Source organism: Haematobia irritans, chromosome 1, assembly GCF_050003625.1.
Source record: "Haematobia irritans isolate KBUSLIRL chromosome 1, ASM5000362v1, whole genome shotgun sequence".
In the NCBI taxonomy this organism is placed as follows: domain Eukaryota; kingdom Metazoa; phylum Arthropoda; class Insecta; order Diptera; family Muscidae; genus Haematobia; species Haematobia irritans.
In genome coordinates this window covers 195,318,728-195,343,395 of record NC_134397.1, presented here as the reverse complement: position 1 = coordinate 195,343,395, position 24,668 = coordinate 195,318,728, and the positions used below count along the sequence as shown (strand labels likewise).

Sequence of the window (24,668 nt, the reverse complement as noted above, 5' to 3'; positions counted from 1 at the left end):
AATACTTACACTTCCAAAATATTTATCCAACAATTCCACATAGCGATGAATAATTTCCAATGTTAACAATTCATTGTCATTCTGTTCAATGGCGCAACAGAAATACAAACTGGCATAGCTGTAAACATATAAAACAATTTACAATCTTTAGTCTAATTAATTTTACATTTGTGGTTTTCATCATCTTACCGCTTATAGACAATTTTACAATCTTTCCACTCCAAGAAAGAACACATTTTGGGTTTTCGGGCCAAAATGGTTGTTACCAATTCACGGGTAATCTTCTTCTTCACCTTATCGGGATATGCATTGTACCATTTCTGCAGTCGCAACTTTCCTTGACGACTAAATAATAGCATAAAAAGCATCTGTAATCGAAAACAACCAAGAAAGTTAATAATTTACAACACAGAACTTATCCAAAATGTGGAGAAAAAGAAAATTGGGGCGCGTCATCACTTTGATGTTTTTACCAATTTATACCTCAAATATCAATTTTATCATTTGACCAACTCACCATTTTTGTATAGAAACTCTTCTTCTATCGCAGTATAAACAAAAAAGTTAATTTTTTCTCTAATTGTTCATGAATTTAACTAAAATTGTGGATTTTTCATTATTAGCAATGACTGAGAGCTGCTATCGTATAAATGTCAATAGTTACCAGATTTTTAAGGTATAAGTCCAACTCATGAAGATGGCAACCCTCAATTGAGCTCCTAAATTGGAACATAAGCGCTAGACGTTTCTAAGCGAAATATGTGTTACCTCCACTTCAGTACAAAATAGGGCAGACATTCGGGATTAACCCCATCCCGGAATCCCGAGAGTTTTTAATTTTAATCTCGGAATTTTTTAGACCCCGAAAAATAATCCAAATTTGTTAAATTTCTAGATTTTTTGGATTTTTATTAATAAATTTTAATAATATTTATTTTATTATTATTATTGGCCTATTTTGGCTTATTGTATTGTGGTAAATTGCAATTGGTGTCTTCATTCAGCCCTTAGACCAGTGTCGACTGTGAGAGATTTTTTCAACTGCAATAAGATAAGACGTATATCTTATGAAACTTTGATATATTCCCTGCCAGCATTTCAAAGTTCCATTTCATCCTCATCGCTACTACAGACTCGTAAGTGACACAGCAACAATCGTCAACTGTGATAGTATTTTGCTATCACTATTCGCATGAAATTATTTTGCCATCACTATTGTTACAAGAGCCATTTTATATTTAGTGAAACACCAAGCACAAATAGCTTCTTATAATTTATTTAAATAAAAACGATATTGAAGTGCTGAAAACATAGTTATTTCGCTTAAAATTGTAAAAGGTATATTGGTGAAGAATTTTTGACTTTCCAAATGAAATAAAGTGATAGTTTTTCAAATATTTTTCCAGACACGCTGCCTCCTTTGGGAATAAAAGCACTGGCTGATAGACGCTACAACACGTAACTAGCAACTTGTAACTCAACAACAATATTTTATTAATGCATAAAAATATGTTAAATGTGATGTGATAGTCGTATAAATGTTATATTTGTGAGAATTTATAAATGTTTCATAAAATTAATAAACATGTAAACAATCGTGTTTTACTTGACCACAGTGATTCTTTTACAACTATCTTAAAATACACTTTCTTTGATTGTTTAAAGGGGCTCTTATTGGCGTCCTTCTAAATGTATCCAGAAGGGCACCCAATAATTGCACTCATGCGATACTTTTTTGTAGTAACTTGGCGTGGTACAACTTCTCAATAGTGACGGCGCTTTTCCGAGGAGCTTTGGATATCGTATACGACAGTTTTCGACGTAGTGGGGATTCCCAGAAGCGCCCCCAAATTCAAAAAATGTTGGCAGGGTGGTGTCTTAGACTAGGATAGACTGTGAGAGATTTTTTCAACTGCAATAAGATAAGATCACGTATATCTTATGAAACTTTGATATATTTAAGATGTTATTTAAAACGATGAAGTATACAAGAAAATCATTAAAATCTTTTGTTGAGAACAAAAAACATATGAAATAGCTTTTTTATTATTTTTGTTTTCTTACTTTTTTTTAATTAGCAATTTGAAATTGCTTTTTAATTTACACTTATGCTCTTCTGTTACTTTTTTGGTTAATAAAATTGAATTAAACCATATTTGATTAAGATACTAAAGTTTTTTGATTCCGCAAATTGTTGTTACTCCAAAAATTTAAATAATCCTAGGATTTATTCCAATACCGAATCCAGGGATTAACAAAAGTCGATCCCGAATGACAGCTCTAGTAGAAAACACAACAATCACAAAAAAGTAACTTATTTGAAGGAAATTAACTCAAATCAACAATCCGAAATGAAAACTTAGTACCGGCCTTGTGGAATTATATGATTTTTTTTGCGAACTTATCTTTTTCGAAGAAAAATAAATGTTTAATAATATGGGATTTACGTGTAGAGAAATAGTATTTCTTGTATAGATTCCGCGTACAAATGCGATCTGTTGATTGTTTTGGCACACCTGTAGTAGTACTCATGGACAGCTGTCAATAACATTCAAGCGGCCGTTAAGTAACGCCGTTAACTTTTAGAAGACGAAGCCCTGTTCTCTTGTGCTGACACACGTCGTCTCACATTTGTTTAAAGAAGCTCCAGGAAAGAATCCTGAACTTTAGGGACTGCGGAGCACATCCTTTATCGAAAGTAGTTGCAGACGATTGATTTAACAAAATGGCTTTAAAATTGACAGCAAATGTTTCAAATCCACCAATTAGTAAGTTATAAACTCCCGAAAATATATGCCATACTTTTGTTAGGTTAACATCGCCCGATGCTGACGAAATATTTTTGGAAGTAACGAAAATTGTGCTCTCATCGAGATACTCACCTTTTATACTTTTCTATTTGATTAGGTGGTCTAGCAACAGCCCATTTAATAAGCGATACTGTAGCCGTTGATATAATTTGGGGCAATGAAACGTCTTTGCTTTATCCAGATGGCCGGCGTTTGGTATGCTATTCGAATAACGATGTGTTGCGAGCTTTGGCCAGAGCTGCTCCAACGTATAAACTGTATGGTGAGACTGCAATTGAACGTACACAAATAGACCATTGGCTGTCGTTTTCACTTACCTGTGAGGACGATATCTCATGGGCTATGGGCTTTTTAGAAAAATCCATTGCACCTGTCACTTATTTGGTAGCTAATAAGTTGACAATTGCCGATTTTGCCTTGTTCAACGAAATGCATTCACGTTATGAGTTTCTGTCCGCTAAGGGAATTCCACAGCATGTGCAGAGGTGGTATGATCTGATAAATGCTCAACCTCTTATACAAAAAGTATTGCAATCTCTGCCAGACGAAGCAAAGGCATCTTCGAAGCGTGTTAACCGTCAAAAGAACTCCAAGGAATCATCCCCAGCAGTCGGCGAAAAACCAGGACAACGCAAACAAGAGGGTAAATTTGTTGATTTGCCCGGAGCTGAAATGGGAAAGGTAGTTGTACGTTTCCCCCCAGAGGCTTCAGGTTATTTGCATATAGGTCACGCAAAGGCTGCACTGCTTAATCAATACTATGCCCAAGCATTTGAGGGTAAATTGATTATGCGTTTTGATGACACCAATCCCGCAAAGGAAACGGTGGAATTCGAAAATGTCATTTTGGGAGATTTGGAGTTGCTGAATATTAAACCGGATGTTTTTACACATACGTCGAATTACTTTGATTTGATGTTACAATATTGTGAGCAATTGATCAATGAAGGAAAGGCTTATGTGGACGATACTCCTCCAGAACAAATGAAGGCTGAACGTGATCAAAGGATGGAGTCCAAAAATCGATCTAATGGTAGGTTGTAAATTAAATAAATTATTAACAAATTACCAAATTTTTTGTTTTTTATCCCAAAGATCCGGCAAAGAATATGTCTATGTGGAAAGAAATGTTAAATGGTACGGAATTTGGTCAAAAATGTTGTGTACGTGCCAAAATCGATATGTCATCACCAAATGGCTGCATGCGTGATCCTACAATTTACAGGTGTAAAAATGAACCACATCCTAGAACTGGAACTAAATACAAGTAAGCTATTTAATTTATAAAGAAGAAAAACGACATGATTAAAAAAATTTTCTTCTTCAGAGTTTATCCTACATACGATTTTGCTTGTCCGATTGTTGATGCCATAGAAGATGTTACGCATACTTTACGTACCATGGAGTATCATGATCGTGATGATCAATTTTATTGGTTCATTGATGCCTTGAAATTACGCAAGCCTTATATCTGGGAATATAGTCGATTGAATATGACCAATACTGTGTTGTCTAAGAGAAAACTAACTTGGTTCGTAGATTCAGGCTTGGTTGATGGATGGTAAGTAAGACGAAGGCATACATAGGTTTCGTGTTAATTAACTTGAATTTTATTGCAGGGATGATCCTCGTTTCCCCACTGTTCGTGGTATTGTAAGACGTGGCATGACAGTTGAAGGTTTGAAAGAATTCATTATTGCTCAGGGATCCAGCAAATCTGTGGTCTTCATGAATTGGGACAAAATATGGGCCTTCAATAAAAAAGTCATTGATCCCATTGCACCTCGCTACACTGCCTTAGAATATGATAATCGTGTTATTGTTAATGTCTCCGGCGCTAAAAAGGAAAGAATAGAAGTTCCTGTACATCCCAAAAACGATTCTTTGGGTAAAAAGTCTGTTACTTTGGGACCAAAAATCTACATTGATTATGTTGATGCTGAAGCTTTGAAGGCAGGAGAAAATGCCACTTTTATTAACTGGGGTAATCTTATGATCAACAAGATCAATAAAGATGCATCGGGAAAAATCACTGGTGTGGACGCTTCTTTAAATCTCGACAATAAGGACTTTAAGAAAACTCTCAAACTTACTTGGTTGGCAGTTGAGGATAATGCTGATGAATATCCACCCACTTATTGTGTTTACTTTGATAACATTATAAGTAAAGCAGTTTTGGGCAAAGATGAAGACTTCAAGCAATATATCGGCCATAAGACAAGAGAAGAACAATTAATGTTGGGCGATCCGGAATTGAAGAAATGCAAAAAGGGTGATATCATTCAACTGCAGCGTCGTGGCTTCTTTAAGGTTGATAATGCTTATTCTCCGCCAAGTGTTTATTCCAACGTTGCCTCACCCGTCATATTATTCTCTATACCTGATGGCCACACGAAGGACATGCCTTCTTCGGGATTGAAAATTAATGCTGGTGCTGGCAATGATGCAAATAATAAAACGGTATGTAGTTATTATAAATCTAAATTTGTATACCTTAATTTTACGGTTTTTGGAAAACTATGACGCTTCTTTTGGCATTGGCACAAAATAAGTGTCTATTGCCATATAAGATCATATTTAGGTTGAACCCGCCATTATGATTTGACTGAAGGTGTAATTATTGTCCAATCAATCAATTGTTTACTGTCTAACAATCATTTGACCGTCTCGGACTTTATTTGGATATAGCCCCGATATAAATTGATCCACGATTTAATTTTTCCCTCACTGTTGGTGCTAGTTTCATACGAATCAATTTTATTGTGATGATGACCATATGTTGGGAATGGATTTATATACAAAAAAACTGTAATCGCATATTCTTAAATACCATAATTGGTTAGATTATTCTTGTATATATAATATTTATAATATGTAAATAGCGATGCATACAATGATACAATGGGTCAGGTGTTCGATCCCTGCTTCGACCGAAAACCAAAAAGTTTTTCAGCGGTGGATTATCCTCTCTCAGTAATGATGGTGATATTTCTGACTGTGTTAAAGCTTCCCTAAGTGGTTTTACAGCCATGTGAGGTACCTTGTCATTGAGCTAAACATTGAATGATGAGAGAGAAGTTCACCACAATGGACTGAATTGTCTAAGTGAGCCAGAAAGATCTGTAAGTAATCGGGACATCCCAACTAAGAAAGAGAGTTAATGAAAGTGCTGCTTTTTAGGTGAGATGCCCCGATCAAAATCAATTGTTGTTCCGGAAAACATGTTGTGCGCCAACTGATATAGGAAGATAGTCATGTGAGCTATTGTAAGGCTGAGAAACCCTTAGGCATTCAATATTGTCAAAAAAATTTGTTGGCGTTGAATCCCACACAATTTGTCAATCGCTCAAAAAAGGCTCGTTTCGATTGGTCGAAAGAAATGCTGAAAATATACAATCGCGGTGCTTCGAAACACATTCCGGAAGTAAACTATGACATTCCGGAAGTAAACAACAGTCGACTGTTCGATACCTGAAGAAGCATTCAGAATGGATGTTTTGGATGCAAAAGTGTATAGATGCATACAAAAGTCTATAGATCTTAATGAGGAATATTTTGAAAAACTATAAACCGATTTTCGATTATTGATATTTGGTTTTATTCTCTGATCCCGAAATATAAAAGGCCACGGTCGTATTTTTTTTTATTTTACGTAATCTTGATTTTAAATATAGTGACGATCGGATATAGCGAGTCTTGGAATCGTAAAAACGAATTCCACTGGATAATAGAAACATTAATATTTTTCCATCTCATCATAATGCAAGTAAAATTACGTTTTCGCACTATAGACTATTTTGCTAAAATTTTGTTTTGTGTTTTTTTCGAACAAATATTGATGTAAGTCGGGAATTTTCGCACGAAAAAATATGCATCCAAATATTTTACTATTATATGTTTGGGGTTATTATGAAATGAAATATGCCAAATGAAATGAAATGTTGCATTCTTCATTATGGAGTCACCCATATGTTTAATGCAATATTGCATCTTATTTTACCAATATCTTACCAATTGTCGCCTTTTAACATACATATATTTCTTTTAGGGAGAATCTTTTGTTACTCTACACGATGCAAACAATGTGGAGCCATGATCCATATGTTTTGACTCTCTGTTTACTCTCAGATGTACACTAAGATAATGAGCTCCATATACTTTGCCATTGGCATTGTAAGCGACATGTTGTTATCAAAACGTATCCATTGTTGTTTGTGTTCTTGAAAGAGAGACACGACAACAACTCACTAAAAAACAACTACGCACACACACATAAACCCACTGACCTAAGAGCGTATTGTTGTTTGAAACTCACAGTTGCTCAAATTTATGTTTAAGATTTATAGTCATACAAAGTAACCTTTCATTTCTTCAACTCGATTAGTTGGGAACGGTTGAGCGCAGATTTCATTAGGCCAACATTTGTCAGTTAACCACAATTCTTTTACTCGAAGACAACAACGAAATTAATGTATTTAAATGATGACGTATACAATAAAATACCTCATGCCAAAATAAGAAATAAATAAATAAAATAAATTTATAAAATATTTATATATTATTTCAGTCTGTTGCGAATGGTGGTAATACATCTTCGAAGGGAATCGAATTGGATAAACAAATTTCAAAACAAGGCGATATTGTAAGAGATTTGAAAACTAAAAAAGCTGATAAAGCCCAAATTGACGTTGAGGTAAAGAAACTTTTGGCATTAAAGGCTGATTATAAAGCTGCAACTGGTAAGGATTGGAAACCAGGCCAGGAATCGGCGAATACAGCACCAGCAGCAAGCAAAACATCCGTTGTTCCAGCTGTTACCAATGCTGTATCGGTAAATGAACAAATAATCAAACAGGGTGACTTGATACGTGATTTGAAAGCAAAAAAAGCTAGCAAAGCAGAGCTTGACCCACAAGTGAAAATACTCTTGGATTTAAAGGCACTTTTCAAGAAATTATCGGGTCAAGATTGGAAACCTGGTGTATCGGTGCCCGCCTCCGCTCCCGCTCCCATTTCCAATGCAAATGCTTCAGTAGAAGAAGTTCTTAATAAAATCACGGCACAAGGCGATAAAATTAGACAATTGAAGAGCCAAAAAGCTGAAAAATCCGTTATTGATCCTGAGGTGAAAAATTTATTAAATCTCAAGGCTGAATATAAAAATCTAACAGGCGAGGAGTGGAAACCAGGCTGTGTAGCTCCTGTTGTTGTTAAAAAAGAAAAAAGTCCTGAACAACCTTCTGCAAATGTTGTAGCCGAGCTCTTAAATAAAATTACAGCTCAAGGAGATCTTATAAGGGAATTGAAGGCCTCAAAAGCAGACAAAGCTACTATTGATCCTGCCGTTAAGTTGTTACTAGCTTTGAAAGCTGATTACAAGAGTCTAACGGGCCAAGAGTGGAAACCTGGTACAACAGTCCCTAGTGTTGCACCTACAGTGAAATCTGAAGTGATTGATTTAACATCAGAGAGTTCTTCTGCTACGGGGGTATCGCAAGTGCTTAACAAAATCAAGGACCAAGGCGATAAGATACGCAAACTTAAAACTGAAAAAGCCGCTAAGGGTGTAATAGATACAGAGGTCAAAACTCTTTTGGCTTTAAAAGCCGACTATAAATCGCTTACCGGTAAAGATTGGACTCCAGACGCTAAAGTAGAATCTGTAAAACAGGAAACTACAAAAATGTCCTCGTCGCCAGTCACGGAAAAGGATTTGCTTACTAAAGAAATCACCGAACAAGGTGACAAGGTTCGCACAGCTAAAACAAATAAGGCTCCCAAAGAAGAAATCGATGCTGAAGTTTCAAAGCTTTTGGCCCTAAAAGCCAGATATAAAGAGGTTACTGGTACAGATTTCCCTGTTGCTGGTCGTTCGGGTGGTGGTTCTGCTAAAAAACCTCCCCAAGAAAAGAAGGAAACTCCGAAGCCAGCTAAACCCGTGAAAAAAGAACCTGAAGCTGCCACAGGAGCTGTAAAAAAACAAACCCGTCTAGGTTTGGAGGCTACTAAAGAGGATAATTTACCTGAATGGTATTCCCAAGTTATTACCAAAGGTGAACTTATCGAATACTATGATGTATCTGGATGTTACATATTGCGCCACTGGTCCTTTGCCATTTGGAAATTCATAAAAACCTGGCTAGACGCTGAGATCACTAAAATGGGCGTGAAAGAATGTTACTTCCCAATATTCGTATCGAAGGCTGCCTTGGAAAAGGAAAAGACACACATTGCAGATTTTGCTCCTGAAGTTGCATGGGTAACAAAGTCGGGAGATTCTGATCTAGCCGAACCTATTGCTGTGCGTCCCACTTCCGAAACCATTATGTACCCTGCCTATGCTAAATGGATTCAATCATATCGCGATTTACCCATTCGCCTTAATCAGTGGAATAATGTTGTACGATGGGAATTCAAACACCCCCAACCTTTCTTGAGAACTCGTGAATTTTTGTGGCAAGAAGGTCATACGGCTTTCGCCAGCAAGAGTGAGGCCGATAAAGAAGTTCTAGATATTTTGGAGCTATATGCCCAAGTCTATACAGATCTATTAGCTATACCGGTGGTGAAAGGTCGCAAAACTGAAAAGGAGAAATTCGCTGGCGGTGATTATACCACAACAGTAGAAGCTTTCATTTCAGCCTCCGGTCGTGCTATTCAAGGTGCTACGAGCCATCACTTGGGACAAAATTTCTCCAAGATGTTTGAAATTGTTTATGAAGATCCCGAAACACAACAAAAGCAATATGTATATCAAAATTCTTGGGGTATGACCACAAGAACCATTGGTGTTATGATTATGGTCCATGCCGATAATCAAGGTCTAGTCATACCACCTCAGGTTGCATGCATTCAGGCCATAGTTGTGCCATGTGGCATTACGGTTAATACCAAGGACGAGGAACGCGCTGAATTGTTGGAAGCTTGCAAGGCCTTGGAAAAACAATTGACTGCCAGTGGTGTACGTTGCGAAGGTGATTATCGTGATAATTATTCGCCTGGATGGAAATTCAATCATTGGGAATTGAAAGGTGTGCCTTTGCGCATAGAATTGGGACCTAAAGACATGAAAGCCAAACAAATTGTGGCCGTTCGTCGCGACACGGGAGAGAAACTTGTTTTGCCCATGGAAAATCTCGAGAAAAAAATCCATGAACTTTTGAAGACCATTCACCAGAGTATGTTAGCCAAGGCCCAAAATGAATTGCAAAATAGCATTAAACTCACTAAAGATTGGAATGATTTCTGTAAATTCTTAGATCAAAAGAATTTGCTTTTATCTCCATTCTGTGGTGAAATTGCTTGCGAAGATAAAATTAAAGCAGATAGTGCACGGTAAGATAAAATGATGTTCACACAATTATACTCAACATTTTTTTTTGCAATATCCTCTCTTCTTCTATTTATAGCGATGAAGATGCCGAACCTGGTGCTCCTGCAATGGGTGCTAAATCTTTGTGTATACCTTTTGATCAACCCGCTAACATTTCATCATCAGACAAATGTGTACACCCAGGTTGCACGAATAAACCTAAATTCTATACACTCTTTGGACGTAGCTACTAAAACCTACACTCTCAATGCAATAATGACGATTCTTCTTTTTTTCGATGTTTTAACGATTATACAAATGTGTTTCGATTGTAACCAGTTTTTGTAATGTTATGTAGCCAGTAATTGATATTTATGAGAAAGTCACAACTCCGAATTAATTTAATAAATCGAATTTGTTTTCACTGAATTCCATGGTAGTAAGTTTTTGAAAATATCTAGAAGACACTTGGGAGTTACTGGCCGGTTGAGTTTAACTGGGCCCAGTTTGAACTACTATAATAGAATAAAATTGAAACGCACGGTCATAAAGAGTTCATTTTTATTTTCCGACGATACTGATAGTCGACTTTTGCAAAGGTAGAACATAACATCAGTATTAAGTTATGTAATATAGTTTTATTTGGCCTGTTCTGGCTTTTTATATTACGTTGTTGAATAAATAAATAAATAAATAAAAAGAAAATGACAGACTATTCGAATTTTCGATTTATTTGTACTAATCAACCAAATAAAATTTTTGAATGGGCAAACGTATAGCCCGTTTTTATAGCGTTAAAAGTTGATTTTGACCAATATAAAAAGTAATTTTTTGGATTACATAGCGTACACCCAAAGAAATTTGTTAGTAGGGACAGCAGAAAAGTCTGCTAAAACAGCAGAAAGTCTGCTGAAAAAGGGACAGCAGTCACTGTTTGCTGAAATAGCAAACATTTCCTGCTATTTTTTAAGCTCGACTACACTAAATCATGTTTTATTTTGGCTGAAACAAATAAAAATATCAACTTAGGAGCTATCCTAATATAATTAAAACAATATTTTATGAAAATCTATAGTAATTGATTAAAAATCTGAATATTTATCGAATTGAGGCATAATAGCAAACAAAATGTTTGCTGATCGTATTTATGAGCTTCTAAGTATATTACAGTACTAAAATATACCAAAAATTACTTTTGGTTCTTAAATATGCTTTGGGGAAAAATGTATAACCTAAAAATTTTATAATTTGTTGTTCATTAGGCTCTGAAGTACAAAAATATAACAGCAGACATCGACTGCTGTTATTTGCAGACTTTTTTCTATGAGTGTACACGTTACCTTTGGGCTTTGGGCGGTTAAAAATGGGAACGGGACTTGATCTCCTCGTGGTAATGTTGTTGACATTTAATTGTTTTTCCAAGATTCTCTATATGGTTTAACACATACACCCAAAGATATTTGCTATGGACACAGCAGAAAAAATCTGCTGGAAAGTTGTAACTGTTTGCAGAAATAATCACACTCTTGGCACAAAATTATACTCTGTAGTCGTTTTCGATTTTTACACCATTTAAAATTAAAGAATGACTACACAATTTTCAAATTTCAATGGAAGCACTACCAACATTTTTGTCGGAAAATTCGCGAGCAAACCTGAGGCGGTTCACGAAGTACAAAGATAAATTTGTCCGTTAGTTTCACAACCATATTCTCGACATACAACCAGGGTCGCCACAGTTGGTAGAATTCTACCAAAAATGGTAGATTTTTTTACTGTTTGCTAGATTGGTAGAATTCTTGATGTTTTGGTAAATTTCTCCAAAAATTTTCTATAGATATAAAATTTTGACAGAATTTTCTATGCAAATAGAATAAAATTTTGACAAAATTTTCTATAGAATAACATTTTGACAAAATTTTTTATAGAATAAAATTTTGACAAAATTTTCTATAGAATAACATTTTGACAAAATTGTTTATAGAATAAAATTTTCACAAAATTTTCTATAGAAATATAATATTGACAAAATTTTCTATAGAAATAAAATGTTGACAAAATTTTCTATAGAAATAAAAATTTGACAGAATTTTCTATAGAAATAAAATTTTGACAGAATTTTCTATAGAAATAAAACTTGACAAAATTTTCTATAAAATAAAATTTTTGCAAAATTTTCTGTAGAAATAGAACTTTGACAAAATTCTCTATAGAAATAAAATGTTGACCAAATTTTCTATAGAAATACAATTTTTACAAAATTTTCTGTAGCAATACAATTTTTACAAAATTTTCCACAGAAATTAAATTTTGACAAAACTTTCTATAGAAATAAATTTTTTTGGCAAAATTTTCTATAGAAATAAAAATTTGACAGAATTTTCTATAGAAATAAATCTTTGACAAAATTTTCTATAAAATAAAATTTTGACAAAATTTTCTATAGAATAAAATTTTCACAAAAATTTCTATAGAAATAAATTTTTCACAAAATTTTCTATAGAAATACAATTTTTACAAAATTTTCTATAGAAATAAAATTTTGACACAATTTTCTATAGAAATTTGACAGAATTTTCTATAGAAATAAAATGTTGACAAAATGTTCTATAGAAATAAAATGTTGACAAAATTTTCTATAGAAAGAAAACTTTGACAAAATTTTCTATGAACAAAATTTTGACCAAATTTTCTATAGAAATAAAATTTTGACAAAATTTTCTATAGAATAAAATTTTCACAAAATTTTCTATAGAAATAAAATTTTGACAGATTTTTCTATAGAAATAAAACTTTGACAAAATTTTCTATAAAATAAAAATTTGGCAAAATTTTCTACAGAAATAAAATTTTGACAAAATTTTCTATAGAAATAAAATTTTGACAAAATTTTCTGTATAAGATTTCTTTTGTAGTTTTTTTTTGTTTTGTAGAGTTTTCTCAAAATTTTTGGATATTATTTTTGGCTTGAGTGGCAACCATGCATACAACCTAACCTAACCTAATACCTTAGCGGCATACGACTGTTGGACAACCAGTACGTTTTGAAAAAGAATCTAGTACCATCCTTAAGACGAATCGAAAACGTATGTATATAGTTTCATTCGAAGAAAATGTATTCGATTATTTATGGTTAATTTCATAATGGGTAAATCCAGGAATGCATCTTTCCCTATGCACATTGATGCATCTTATATCTATAAAATAAAATTTTGGCAAAATTTTTTACAGAAATAAAATTTTGACAAAATTTTCTGTATAAGATTTCTTTGGTAGTTTTTTTTTTTTGTAGTTTTCTCAAAATGTTGGTATATTATTTTTGGCTTGAGTGGCAACCATGCATACAACCTAACCTAACCTAATACCTTAGCGGCATACGACTGTTGGACCACCAGTACATTTTGAAAAAGAATCTAGTACCATCCTTAAGACGAATCGTATCTGGGAAAAACGTATGTATGTATATAGTTTCATTCGCAGAAAATGTATTCGATTATTTATGGTTAATTTCATAATGGGTAAATCCAGGAATGCATCTTTCCCTATGCACATTGATGCATCTTATATCTATGTTCGTATCTCGTTACATTTCAGACCTTCCTATGAAAGTCACCATCTTTACCAACCGATAGTTACAACTACCACCAAAATCATACTTTAAAATTAATATGTTTATTATAAGATACTTATGCCATACATAACAACTTTCTGTATGGAATAACAAAAGAAATCTAAAGCCCTTCAAAATGGAAAAACACACCCAACTTAAATGCTATTGGTGTAAAGAAACTTATTTGCTTAGTTTCTCAACTGACTGCGTAGAACCAGCTGCTTCGACCGCTGCTTTTTCATCTTCTTTCAATTCATCCATAGAAGTTAAATCCAGGCCACCACCTCCTTCCTCATCGTCATCTCCACTACCACCAGATTTATTATAGACTGTGGGATATTCGGTAAAACAATCTTGCATTGTTCGAAATGCATCGTAACAATCGGAACCTTTGGGATCAGCCTCACTATAATGAAAGCAAGAAAATGCTTCCCGAAATTGAACACCACATGGTCCTGTGGCCATACCACCCAAACAAGGACAGCTCCAATTGATCTCACCATCTTTCGTTATAAGACCCTGGGCTGGCTCTGGCGGTGGTAGTTCTATCGTAGAAGGAGTAACATGGTCTTCTTTTGTGGCAAAGATAACAGTGTCTTTACCAAAAGTTTTACTATAGCTAAATGATGACATGTTGTTTTAAGGTTGGCTAGTAGCCTACAGCAATAATGACACTGGTTTATCGGAAACTTTCAAAACAGCAAAGTGACAGGGAATATCTTGGTAACGCCCAATTAATGTAATAGCCGCTCTAGTTTTTGCACAAAATTCCTTAGGTACTTTAAAAATGCCCCTCTTTAGTGTTGTATTAAAATTTACCAGTTCCAGTTCCGTCTGTCCACAAATCTCACCAAAAAACTCGCAAAGAGAGCTTTCAATGCTACCTTGGAAATATGCCGATGTCAATACAGCTGATGTTTCTTCTTGCAATTTTCTTAAATTATGAATCGAAAGAATGTTATTTTAATAATCCGAAGTGAATTGTAGTTTGTAGTGACACTTACAACTCGACGTCTAAATAGACAAAATTATTCATAATTCATTTGCATTAAAGCATTTACTCCTCGGCTGTTTTATTTGGAGAAATTTGAGAGGCAAAACAACTTTACATAAGTTTTTTGTGAGGTTATGTCAAGTGTCAATATAGCGAGCATTGACAAGAAGTGTTGCCTACTTTATAAAAAATACAACTTTTAATTGCATATACTTGAAGTCCATTCAAAATTAATGATTCAAAATAATTAACCCTAGCCAGTTATGTTTTGTCAAAACGACGATGCGCAATTTCATTTTCGATGCAAAATGCTTTTTTGACGATTGGTAAATGATAAATTTAAATCATACTAATTCAATTCTATGAATTTTTTAGAGCGAAAAATGTTTCCACTCTATAAAGGTGTCAAAAGTAGTTCAAAAAATGGGGGAATTAAAAACGGGGATTTATTTATTTTATTTATTTATTAGGTTTGCATTCACACACTACAAGATTAAATCTTTTAGTTATCGTATGTGATTTGTAATGGTTTAATTTATATAGAATATACAATATTTAGATAAAAACAAAATATGTATGCAAATTTTAAACAATAATTATAAGAAATATATAATGTAGTTGAATAGAGATTAAAATTTTTGGCACAGGAGTATTAATGATACATAATTGAAATACATGAATGAATAATAGTCTTTATGAAAAAAAAAAAAATAATAATAATAATAATTAATTAGTTAAAAGTATATTTTGATAGTATCCATGTAATGCTTTTTTGAAAGAGTGTGCGTTGCTGATAAATTGTATTTGGGGTGGTAAGATGTTCCAAAGACGGACGGAATTTATGAAGAATTGCCATTCAGAAAGTAGTAATTTATGTCGCATCGGAACTATAACAATCCTTCTGCTAGATCTGCCGATTTGTAGCTTTTCGTATAAGTATATTGGTACATTCAAATATATGACTTTGTGTAGCAGTGTAAGTGTTTTAATTTTTAGAAGGTCGCCAAACTCTACACCGTATAAACTTTTTGAATAAGCAGCACAACTTTCATATCTTCTTAATCCAAACACATATCTTGTTATTGCCTTGAATGCTCTTTCTAAACAGTTTGTGCTTCTTGCATCACACTTACTAAATATTTCCACACCATAAAGTAGTACCGGCATTAGATACGTTTTCGCCAAAAGAGAACGGATGTTCTGTGGTGTATAAAAATGTGTCTTATACAATGTCCTTAACATACCAAATATTTTACCCGAGGCAGCGACGATATGATCATTCCATCTAAGGCTACTGTTTATAATAACGCCCAAGTTCTTAGCTTTTGGTACTTGTTCTATGTTCTGGTTTCCAATTAACACAGGATAGCTACATGTGATCTCTTGCGAACGACTTGAAATCAGTATAAACTTCGATTTATTTGGGTTTATTAGAAGTCCATTTGCATTAGCCCAGGTGTGTACATTTGTCAAATCTTTATTAAGTTTTGTGATGCCTTGGTGTATCATTGACTTATGAAAACTGATATACAGCTGTACATCATCAGCATATATATGTATCTTAGAGTAACGAAGTTTGGATGGGAGATCGTTTATGTACATACAAAACAGAAGTGGTCCCAGGATGGATCCTTGCGGAACACCTCTATTTATATTTAGTGGCTTAGATACTAAGCTTCCAACAACAACAGACTGACTACGCTCACAGAGGTAGTTATAGACAAGTGATGATGCTGAATGGGAAAAGTTGTACAGTATTAGCAATTTGGCACATAGTCGCTTATGATCCACGCAGTCAAACGCCTTTGAGTGGTCCAACAGAACTAAACAGGATAATAAGCCGTCATCCAATTTAGACCTTATTTCCTCCGTAACATCAATTAGCGCTGTGATACAGCTATGTTTCGGTCTGAAACCAGATTGCCTACTCGACAATAGATTTTGCTCATTTAAGTATTTACTTAGTTGGTTATGTATTATGCGCTCAAATACCTTAGAGAGAAATGGAAGAATTGATATTGGACGATACTCATCAGATGTTTTCGGTGTTGGAATAATTTTTGCATATTTCCACGCACTTGGGTAATTTCCTGTTGTTAGTATCATGTTAAATAGGTGTGTAATATATGGTAAGATGTGTGGTAATATAATCTTAATGAGCTGTGGGTATATGTTATCAAATCCAGCAGCATTCGACTTTATTGCCATACAACTAAACACTATGTCTTGATAGTTGGTACATGCAAACTCAAAAGCTGTATGAGGTTGAAAATTCGTCGCATCAATGTCTGAGGTTGATGAGAGATTCATTGCTGCATTGGTAGTAACCGCACTAACAAACGATTCATTTATTTGATCGGGGTCATCATTAACAGGACGGAACTTACTTTTTCCAATTCCAATTTCCCTAATTATATTCCATTTACATTTAGAATTAATCGCAGACTGAAATCTGTTTGAATAGTGGTTTGCTTTTGCTCTTTGTATAGTTTTGTTTACTTCGGATCGCAGTGCTTTGAACTCATTGTGTAGCTCTTGCGTCTTAAATCTCTTCCATCTTCTATAAGCAATATCACGACATTTTATTAAGTTTTGAATATTGTTATTAAACCAGCTTTTGTGTGCTCGTTGCTCTTTTCTTGTGCATTGCGGAACTGATAGGGTTTGAAGATGCTGCAAGTTTCTATTTAAAAAGTCCACTTTGTCATCAACAGATTGAATCATATAAATAGTTCTCCAGTTAATACAATGTAGTCCCGACATAAGTATATGGTAATTGATTTTTTTGAAATTGAGGAATGTCTGCGCTTCTTCTGGAGGAGGTCGCTGAACGTCATACGTCATAAATATCAAATCATGTTTGGAAAAACATGATGCACTCAGTTGGTCATAAAGAAGAATCTTATTCTGGTTATTAACTAGGAATAGATCTAATAAGGTACTAGCAGTTGTTGCAAAGTGTGTGGGATTTGTTGAATTTACTGCATAAAGGCCTACTGAGTGGAATTGATTTTCGTCCGACTTTATCCATAATTTCAGTAGATTTATAAACAAATTTAAGAGTCAAAAGTTTGAACATACACAACTTAATGCAACCAAAACCCTGAAAATACAAAAATTTATTTTGAAACAGTTTTCTTTTTAAAGGCCGGTATGCACCTCTAGCGAAATTTTCGGTACCAAAAATTTATTTAAGTCTACAACAAAAAAAACAGGGCTGTGTACACAAATTTTAAACCAGCTAATCGCTTTTAAAAATTGTTAATATATGTTCCAAATATTCCTCAAATAAATTGTTTATTATTTACAGACCTTTTAAAACTTTTACGCACACAATGATTGTAATAAATTAAATTTTTGCTGCCAAAATATGCTTTTGACAACCCTGTTATTTTCATTAGAGGTGCGTACCAGCTTACGAAATTGAACGCTACCGAAAATTTCGTTAGCATAAATAGCAATGCATTTCTTATGGGAATGAAATTTTTTGCTAGAGGTGCATACCGGCCTTAAGGCCGGTATGCACCTCTCGCGAAATTTTCGGAAGCAAAAATTTATTTAAGTCTACAGGCCGGTATGCACCTCTAGCGAAATTTTCGGTAGCATAAATTTATTTAAGTCTACAACAAAAAAACAGGGCTGTGTACACAAATTTTAAACCAGCCAATCGCTTTTAAAAATTGTTAATATATGTTCCAAATATTCCTCAAATAATTTTTTTATTATTTACAGACCTTTTAAAACTTTTACGCACACAATGATTGTAATAAATTAAATGTTTGCTGCCAAAACATGCTTTTGACAACCCTGTTATTTTCATTAGAGGTGCGTACCAGCTTACGAAATTGAACGATACCGAAAATTTCGTTAGCATAAATAGCAATGCATTTCTTATGGCAATGAAATTTTTCGCTAGAGGTGCATACCGGCCTTAGTGTGTAAATATAACCATAGCGATAGGCGGTAGGCGAAACATTTTTGCCGCAACGGCAAATACAATAAGCTTGGCGGCGAATAATTCCCTTTTTCACGTTTCGTAGCGTTTTGTTGTCAATACAGCATGCTTTGACAATATTAAACAATGAAGTTGAATAAAAACATACAATGGCTTGTTATTTGTTGAGTTATTTCAAGAAAAAATAATCTACACGTGCCCAGGCAACAGTAATTCCTAGTGGTGAGTTAAAAAAATTGATAACCGATGGCAACACTATACCAGTTTTCGACAAGGAGTTAGAATAAGTTTTAATTTAGCGACACGCCGCTAGCCGTCACGGTATTCCGTCGCGGATTTTGGGCTTCCCATAAGAAATACACGTAAATAAGTGTTCGCCTACCGCCTATCGCTATGGTTATATTTACACACTTACAACAAAAAAACAGGGCTGTGTACACAAATTTTAAACCAGCTAATCGCTTTTGAAAATTGTTAATATATGCTCCAAATATTCCTCAAATAAATTGTTTATTATTTACAGACCTTTTAAAACTTGTACGCACACAATGATTGTAATAAATTAAATGTTTGCTGCCAAAATATGCTTTTGACAACCCTGTTATTTTCATTAGAGGTGCGTACCAGCTTACGAAATTGAACGCTACCGAAAATTTCGTTAGCATAAATAGCAATGCATTTCTTATGGGAATGAAATTTTTCGCTAGAGGTGCATACCGGCCTTTACAATAAAATTGAATGTGTTCGAATGAAAATTTCATATGTGCAGCGGAAAGTAAAATAGTCAACTAAACAGCAAAAACATTGCTTATATTTAAAGGTGAGTATTAAGTTCGAGTTTAGTCGCTAAAATCGCTAAAGTGAAAACTAAATCAGTAAGAAAAATGCATGCAATTATACATATTTGTTGCAAATTTTATTATAACTTGATGGGGAAAAGCCCAAAGCAAATTTTCACAAAGTTTGTAATCCCTCAAATGGATTATTAAAGAAAAGTAATCGTGAAAAAATTACGTTTTTAGCGGCTAAAGGTAAGTACTATGTTCGCTTTTCGCGTTGAAATTTTCGTGGTTACTTTATTAAAACAGTTCAATATAAAGCAGACAAATTAACTCAATTGATGTGTAGTTTCTTGTTCCATTAGTTTTCGGCAAGACTTTACAGGAATAAGTTTGTTTTCATTTATAATTTTGATTATTTAAGGAAAAGTAATCGCGAAAATAATGTGGTTTTCAACTCGAAAACCGAACATAGTACCTACCCTAAAGGTGGGTACTAAGTACGAGTTTAGCCGCTAAAAACGTCATTTTTTCACGATTACTTTTCTTTAATAATCCATTTTAAGGAATACAAACTTTATGAAAATTTGCTTTGGGCTTTTCCCTATCAAGCTATAATAAAATTTGCAACAAATACGTATAATTTCATGCAGTTTTCTTACTGATTTAGTTTTCACTTTAGCGATTTTAGCGGCTAAAGGCCGGTACTATGTTCATTCTTGCGAAAAATTTTTATAGAAACCATTATTTCGCACATAGAAAGCGGTGGTTATTTAGGTAACTTGGAGCGCTATTTTACAGGGAGCAATAATGAATTAAGTTGGTGGTTGCTGTTTGTTATTACAAAATTAACATTTTATTTTCCTTGGGCAATTGATCTGCTGCTCCTTTGATCCTTTGTATAGTTTCGGAACAAAAATATAATCCGTGTTTGTGTTATAAACCCACACAAATAGTTTTAATAAATAAATTATTTCTTAATTCACATTGCAAATGGCGCCATGCTATAAACGTCAGTTTTTCAACTCGAAAAAACAAAGTACCACAAATGGAAAAATTTCGCTAGTTTTTCGCATTTTTTAATTTTGTATGGAGTTTCAACGCGAAAACCGAACAGAGTACCGGCCTTAAACTCGAACTTAATACTCACCTTAAACTCGAACTTAATACTCACCTTAAACTCGAACTTAATACCCACCTTAATTCACAATAACAACGTTTTCTCTTTCTTCGTTGGAGCTCTTTTGTGTAATGTTGACTTGATTGTTGTGAAAATAATACGTCATTGAAGTACAGCGGGATTTCAATATTCAAAGGCAAAATACTGCAAATATTTTATTGTCGTTGATATATCGATAAACAATTGCGCTTTCGCAATGAATTATCAAGATAAGGACAGATCCTTGGCTACCGCTACTACCGCCGATGTAGATGAGGAGGAAGAAGAGGATTGTGGACCAATACCAATTAAAAAACTAGAGGTAAATGGCATAACAAGCAATGACATTGAACGATTGAAAAATGCTGGATTTCATACTGTGGAATCTGTGGCGTTTGCTCCACGTAAAGAGATTTTGGCTCTCAAAGGCTTTTCGGATAGTAAAGTTGATAAACTTGTCGAACACGCTTCGAGTTTGGTTCCTATGGGCTTTACTTCAGCCTTGAGTTTTTATCAAAAACGTTCGGAAATTATAATGCTTACGACGGGATCCAAAGAATTGGACAAACTTTTAGGTGGTGGTATAGAGACCGGATCAATTACAGAACTCTTTGGTGAATTTCGCTCAGGAAAAACTCAATTATGTCATACCCTTGCTGTGACGTGCCAATTGCCCATCAGTCAAGGTGGTGGTGAGGGCAAGTGTTTATATATAGATACAGAGGGTACATTTCGTCCTGAAAGATTAGTTGCTATGGCTGATCGCTATAAAATGGTTAAAGATGACGTTTTGGACAATGTTGCATGCGCTAGAGCATTCAATTCAGATCATCAGACACAATTATTGATGAAGGGAGCAGCTATGATGGCAGAATCTCGGTATGTTGGGATATATGTGTGGAAAGCAATGTGTACTTGATAACTGTTTCCCTTATAGGTATGCCTTAATAATAGTGGACAGTGCAACCGCACTTTATCGTACAGACTATGCTGGACGCGGTGAATTAGCCGCTCGGCAAATGCATTTAGCTCGATTTTTGCGCCTACTGTTAAGACTTTCCGATGAATTTGGAGTTGCTGTGGTTATAACGAATCAAGTTGTTGCCGAAGTAAATGGTGGAGCCGCTATGTTCCAAGCTGATGCCAAGAAACCCATTGGTGGTAATATAATAGCACATGCTTCCACAACTCGTTTGTCGTTGCGAAAAGGACGTGGTGACACCAGAATATGTAAAATTTATGATTCTCCATGTCTACCTGAATCCGAAGCAATGTTTGCTATACAACCAGACGGTATAGGTGATGTAAAGGACTGATGAATATGCAAATCAATTTATTTGATTATGATTATAGGATAAAATATTCATTTTTATTTAATATAATGCTACCACACTTGAATTTTAGACTTGTTTTCGAATGAATGTTATAATGAATAAATATATTTTGGCTCGTACATAATTGTCGTACAAGGTATTTAACTTGAAAAAATTTAATTTTAAAATATATATATAAACAAACTTGTTGAGCGAATTCTATTCTCATTTTAGGTCTTATATTTCACCATCAGCATATTTCTAATAATTTTCCTGAGGTTTTGTAGTAATTTTGGGTAGCTAAGGCGATAATTCTTAAGTTCATTTTTTGACTGTCATGAACAAATCATTCCATTCTTCGAATTTTGTTAAAATTTTATTTCTATTTATTCTATTATTTGTCAAATTTTTACTTCTATAGAAAGTTTTGTCAAATTTGTACTTCTATAGTAAATTTTTTCAAAATGTTATTTCTATAGAAAAACTTGTGAAAGTGTTAACTAACAAAACATTAAGAAATCTACCAAACTGATTTTTTTAATCTAATCCTTAAGGATTAATAGCCTATACGAGCTTATATCCATAGATATTGCCAAACCCAACCTATATATACATATGTAGGGAGCCATGTTAGCATGTCAACCATGGCTATGTTTGCATTTTAGCCGTGCATACAATGGGGTAATCCCAGTTTCGCCCAATCAGCAAAAATATTTTCACCGATGGTTTATCTCTTAATAATGCTGGTGTCATTTCTCTATGTTCCAAAGTTACTCTGGTTCAACAGGTTGTTGTGTTGTAACAGTGTGTTGTGTTATCATCCACTTTTGTGTTGCGCTTTTGGTATATTATGTAGCTTGTATTCACATTGAGTAAAACTGCAGGTAAGGTAATGCGACTCATCGTTTAGGTTTGGCTTTAACAAGGGGGTTCCTTGTCAACGATCTAAATATTGTAGATAATAATAAGAAATTAAAAATATCTATACTACTGCAACAATCATGTTTATTAAAAGAATGGGCCAAGCCGAATCTTTCAGCACTAATATACGATTTTTACATTTCTATACACTAAACAAACTTAAAATAAAATATCCCTTATTGCCTATGGTATTATGATTTTCCAGGATTTTCCATAATTTTTATACTATGGCGATGTAGATTACCCAATTGGCCTTCCAAAAGTATTTCATTGATAAACTTCTCTGCCCAAAGTTGTTGCCTTTCTCCCATTTTACGAAATTTAGAAACCCACAAACGACCAAGGCGATTTATGTCATCGTCTAGTTCTTGGTTTGCCACTTCGGGTTTTCTCAAATCTATCAATTCCTCTTTATGCACATCATTACGCTCATAATCCACAGAAGGTTGCTTATACGAATCGTTTGTATCATGATCTACAGATTGTTCATCTAGTCCATCATGGGATTCATCTTTGTAACTTGTGGTATTAAAGTCTGGGTTTGTCTGGAATGAAGAATTGTTTTATTAAACCCCTATTTAAAAAATATCAACGGTACAGGAAACTCACCTCTATGTATCTGGGATAAGAACAATTCAATTTTTGTCGTTTAGGCGAGGGTTCTTTGAAATGGTCACTATGTCGTAGAAAATCCAAGGCTTCAAAATAATACAATTGGCTAATTTCCTTTTCATCTAGCCTGCAATTTTTCAATCGTTTCACTTCACGTCTGTAGTTGGTTCTTAAAGTATTAATTTTACGCTTCATATCTTTTAGATTTGCCATAGGTTCCATTTCTCGAAATTTCTGCAATAACGTATTGTAATTTGCTATTTTCAAACCTCTGTCATGATACTCGAGAGAAGATGTATCCCATAGTGATGGCATTGTTCGATACATGTTTAAAAATTCAATGCATAATTTTCGTTCTTCAGCTTGGCCAACGGTTAGTTTCATACCATTTTCAGACATGGCTCTGCTGTACTGAATGACTCCCGACTGACTATTCAAGGTTTCAAAGTTTTTGTCCACCCTGTTGGATGGATGATTGATAGTTGTTTGACGTTTGATTGATTGTTTTCAGTATCCACTAACACACACACACACACATGCAACACCCTCAAAAAATAAATGAATCAGCTGAGTAAAAAAGAGAAATGTAGATTTATTGGGAAGTTTTAATTAAACATAAGCACAGGCTTCTGCCAACATATATAAACATACCTCTGCACAAGTCACGAGTTTTTTTGATAAATTAAATTTCACAAACAATTTGATGTATCAACAAAATGTTTACTGAGTTTTCTTCAATCACCACTACCGATGTAATGAAAGCAGATGTATGGCATTACGGCGTATACAGCATATGCTTTACACTTGGTATCAACCATGATTGACATCTACTACTAAAATGGGCAATTATGAATTCATGAATTTAAAATTCGTTCGGAATTTAGTTAGGTTGAACCAAATAAGAACATTGAAATTACACTCACAGAAAAATTATTAACATACGTATTACTCGATATGGATAGTTATCCAACACCGATTGGTGTAATGGTAAATGATGCTGGTATAAATGATATATTATAGATTTTTAAATTTTCGTATGTGCACCAAATAAATGCTTGGCTAATATCTTCCTATGATTGATTAAATTAATTACGTTATTTTGTTATATGTAATATAGAGTCCTCATAGTCTCCATCCCATGGAGACTATTGACTCTAGTCCAAGGATAGGTTAGGTTAAAGTGGCAGCCCGATTAAGTTTCAG

The 24,668-nt window shown here is 34.1% G+C and overlaps 7 protein-coding genes across 7 annotated transcripts in view; 2 read left to right on the top strand and 5 right to left on the bottom strand.

Annotated features, from left to right (window-relative positions):
• The window catches only part of AP-1sigma (AP-1 complex subunit sigma-2), a 45,297-nt gene extending 44,621 nt beyond the window's left edge, over window positions 1-676 (bottom strand). Inside the window, exons 1-3 of the mRNA XM_075292461.1 lie at window positions 518-676; window positions 190-368; window positions 10-118 (exon numbers count right to left, since the gene is read on the bottom strand). Coding sequence (XP_075148576.1) covers window positions 10-118; window positions 190-368; window positions 518-520 — 291 coding nt within the window. The 5' untranslated portion in view covers window positions 521-676. The remainder of the gene's footprint in view (window positions 1-9; window positions 119-189; window positions 369-517) is intronic.
• A 1,919-nt stretch (window positions 677-2,595) lies between these two features.
• On the top strand, window positions 2,596-10,551 carry GluProRS (Glutamyl-prolyl-tRNA synthetase). The gene is made up of 7 exons (XM_075292459.1): window positions 2,596-2,768; window positions 2,908-3,843; window positions 3,906-4,077; window positions 4,138-4,371; window positions 4,430-5,270; window positions 7,378-10,145; window positions 10,220-10,551. Exons 1-7 carry the CDS (start codon window positions 2,726-2,728, stop codon window positions 10,374-10,376), a joined length of 5,151 nt encoding a protein of 1,716 aa, XP_075148574.1. The 5' UTR covers window positions 2,596-2,725; the 3' UTR covers window positions 10,377-10,551.
• Window positions 10,552-13,775: 3,224 nt separating this feature from the next.
• LOC142222351 (mitochondrial intermembrane space import and assembly protein 40-B) lies at window positions 13,776-14,365 on the bottom strand. Its single transcript, XM_075292456.1, has one exon. The coding sequence runs from the start codon at window positions 14,363-14,365 to the stop codon at window positions 13,913-13,915; it is 453 nt and encodes a 150-aa protein (XP_075148571.1). The 3' UTR covers window positions 13,776-13,912.
• Window positions 14,366-14,389: 24 nt separating this feature from the next.
• Window positions 14,390-14,893, bottom strand: LOC142222352 (uncharacterized). Its single transcript, XM_075292457.1, has 2 exons — window positions 14,737-14,893; window positions 14,390-14,666 (listed from the first exon to the last, which is right to left on the bottom strand). Exons 1-2 carry the CDS (start codon window positions 14,766-14,768, stop codon window positions 14,390-14,392), a joined length of 309 nt encoding a protein of 102 aa, XP_075148572.1. The 5' UTR covers window positions 14,769-14,893.
• A 559-nt stretch (window positions 14,894-15,452) lies between these two features.
• Window positions 15,453-20,746, bottom strand: LOC142234215 (uncharacterized). The gene is made up of 2 exons (XM_075305308.1): window positions 20,669-20,746; window positions 15,453-17,747 (listed from the first exon to the last, which is right to left on the bottom strand). The coding sequence occupies exons 1-2, from the start codon at window positions 20,744-20,746 to the stop codon at window positions 15,453-15,455; spliced, it is 2,373 nt and encodes a 790-aa protein (XP_075161423.1).
• On the top strand, window positions 20,683-22,077 carry spn-A (RAD51 recombinase homolog spn-A). The gene is made up of 2 exons (XM_075292455.1): window positions 20,683-21,498; window positions 21,557-22,077. Exons 1-2 carry the CDS (start codon window positions 20,837-20,839, stop codon window positions 21,933-21,935), a joined length of 1,041 nt encoding a protein of 346 aa, XP_075148570.1. The 5' UTR covers window positions 20,683-20,836; the 3' UTR covers window positions 21,936-22,077.
• Window positions 22,078-22,915: 838 nt separating this feature from the next.
• On the bottom strand, window positions 22,916-24,275 carry LOC142222348 (uncharacterized). Its single transcript, XM_075292454.1, has 3 exons — window positions 24,117-24,275; window positions 23,463-24,032; window positions 22,916-23,398 (listed from the first exon to the last, which is right to left on the bottom strand). Exons 2-3 carry the CDS (start codon window positions 23,862-23,864, stop codon window positions 23,045-23,047), a joined length of 756 nt encoding a protein of 251 aa, XP_075148569.1. The 5' UTR covers window positions 23,865-24,032; window positions 24,117-24,275; the 3' UTR covers window positions 22,916-23,044.
• Window positions 24,276-24,668: the final 393 nt, after the last annotated feature.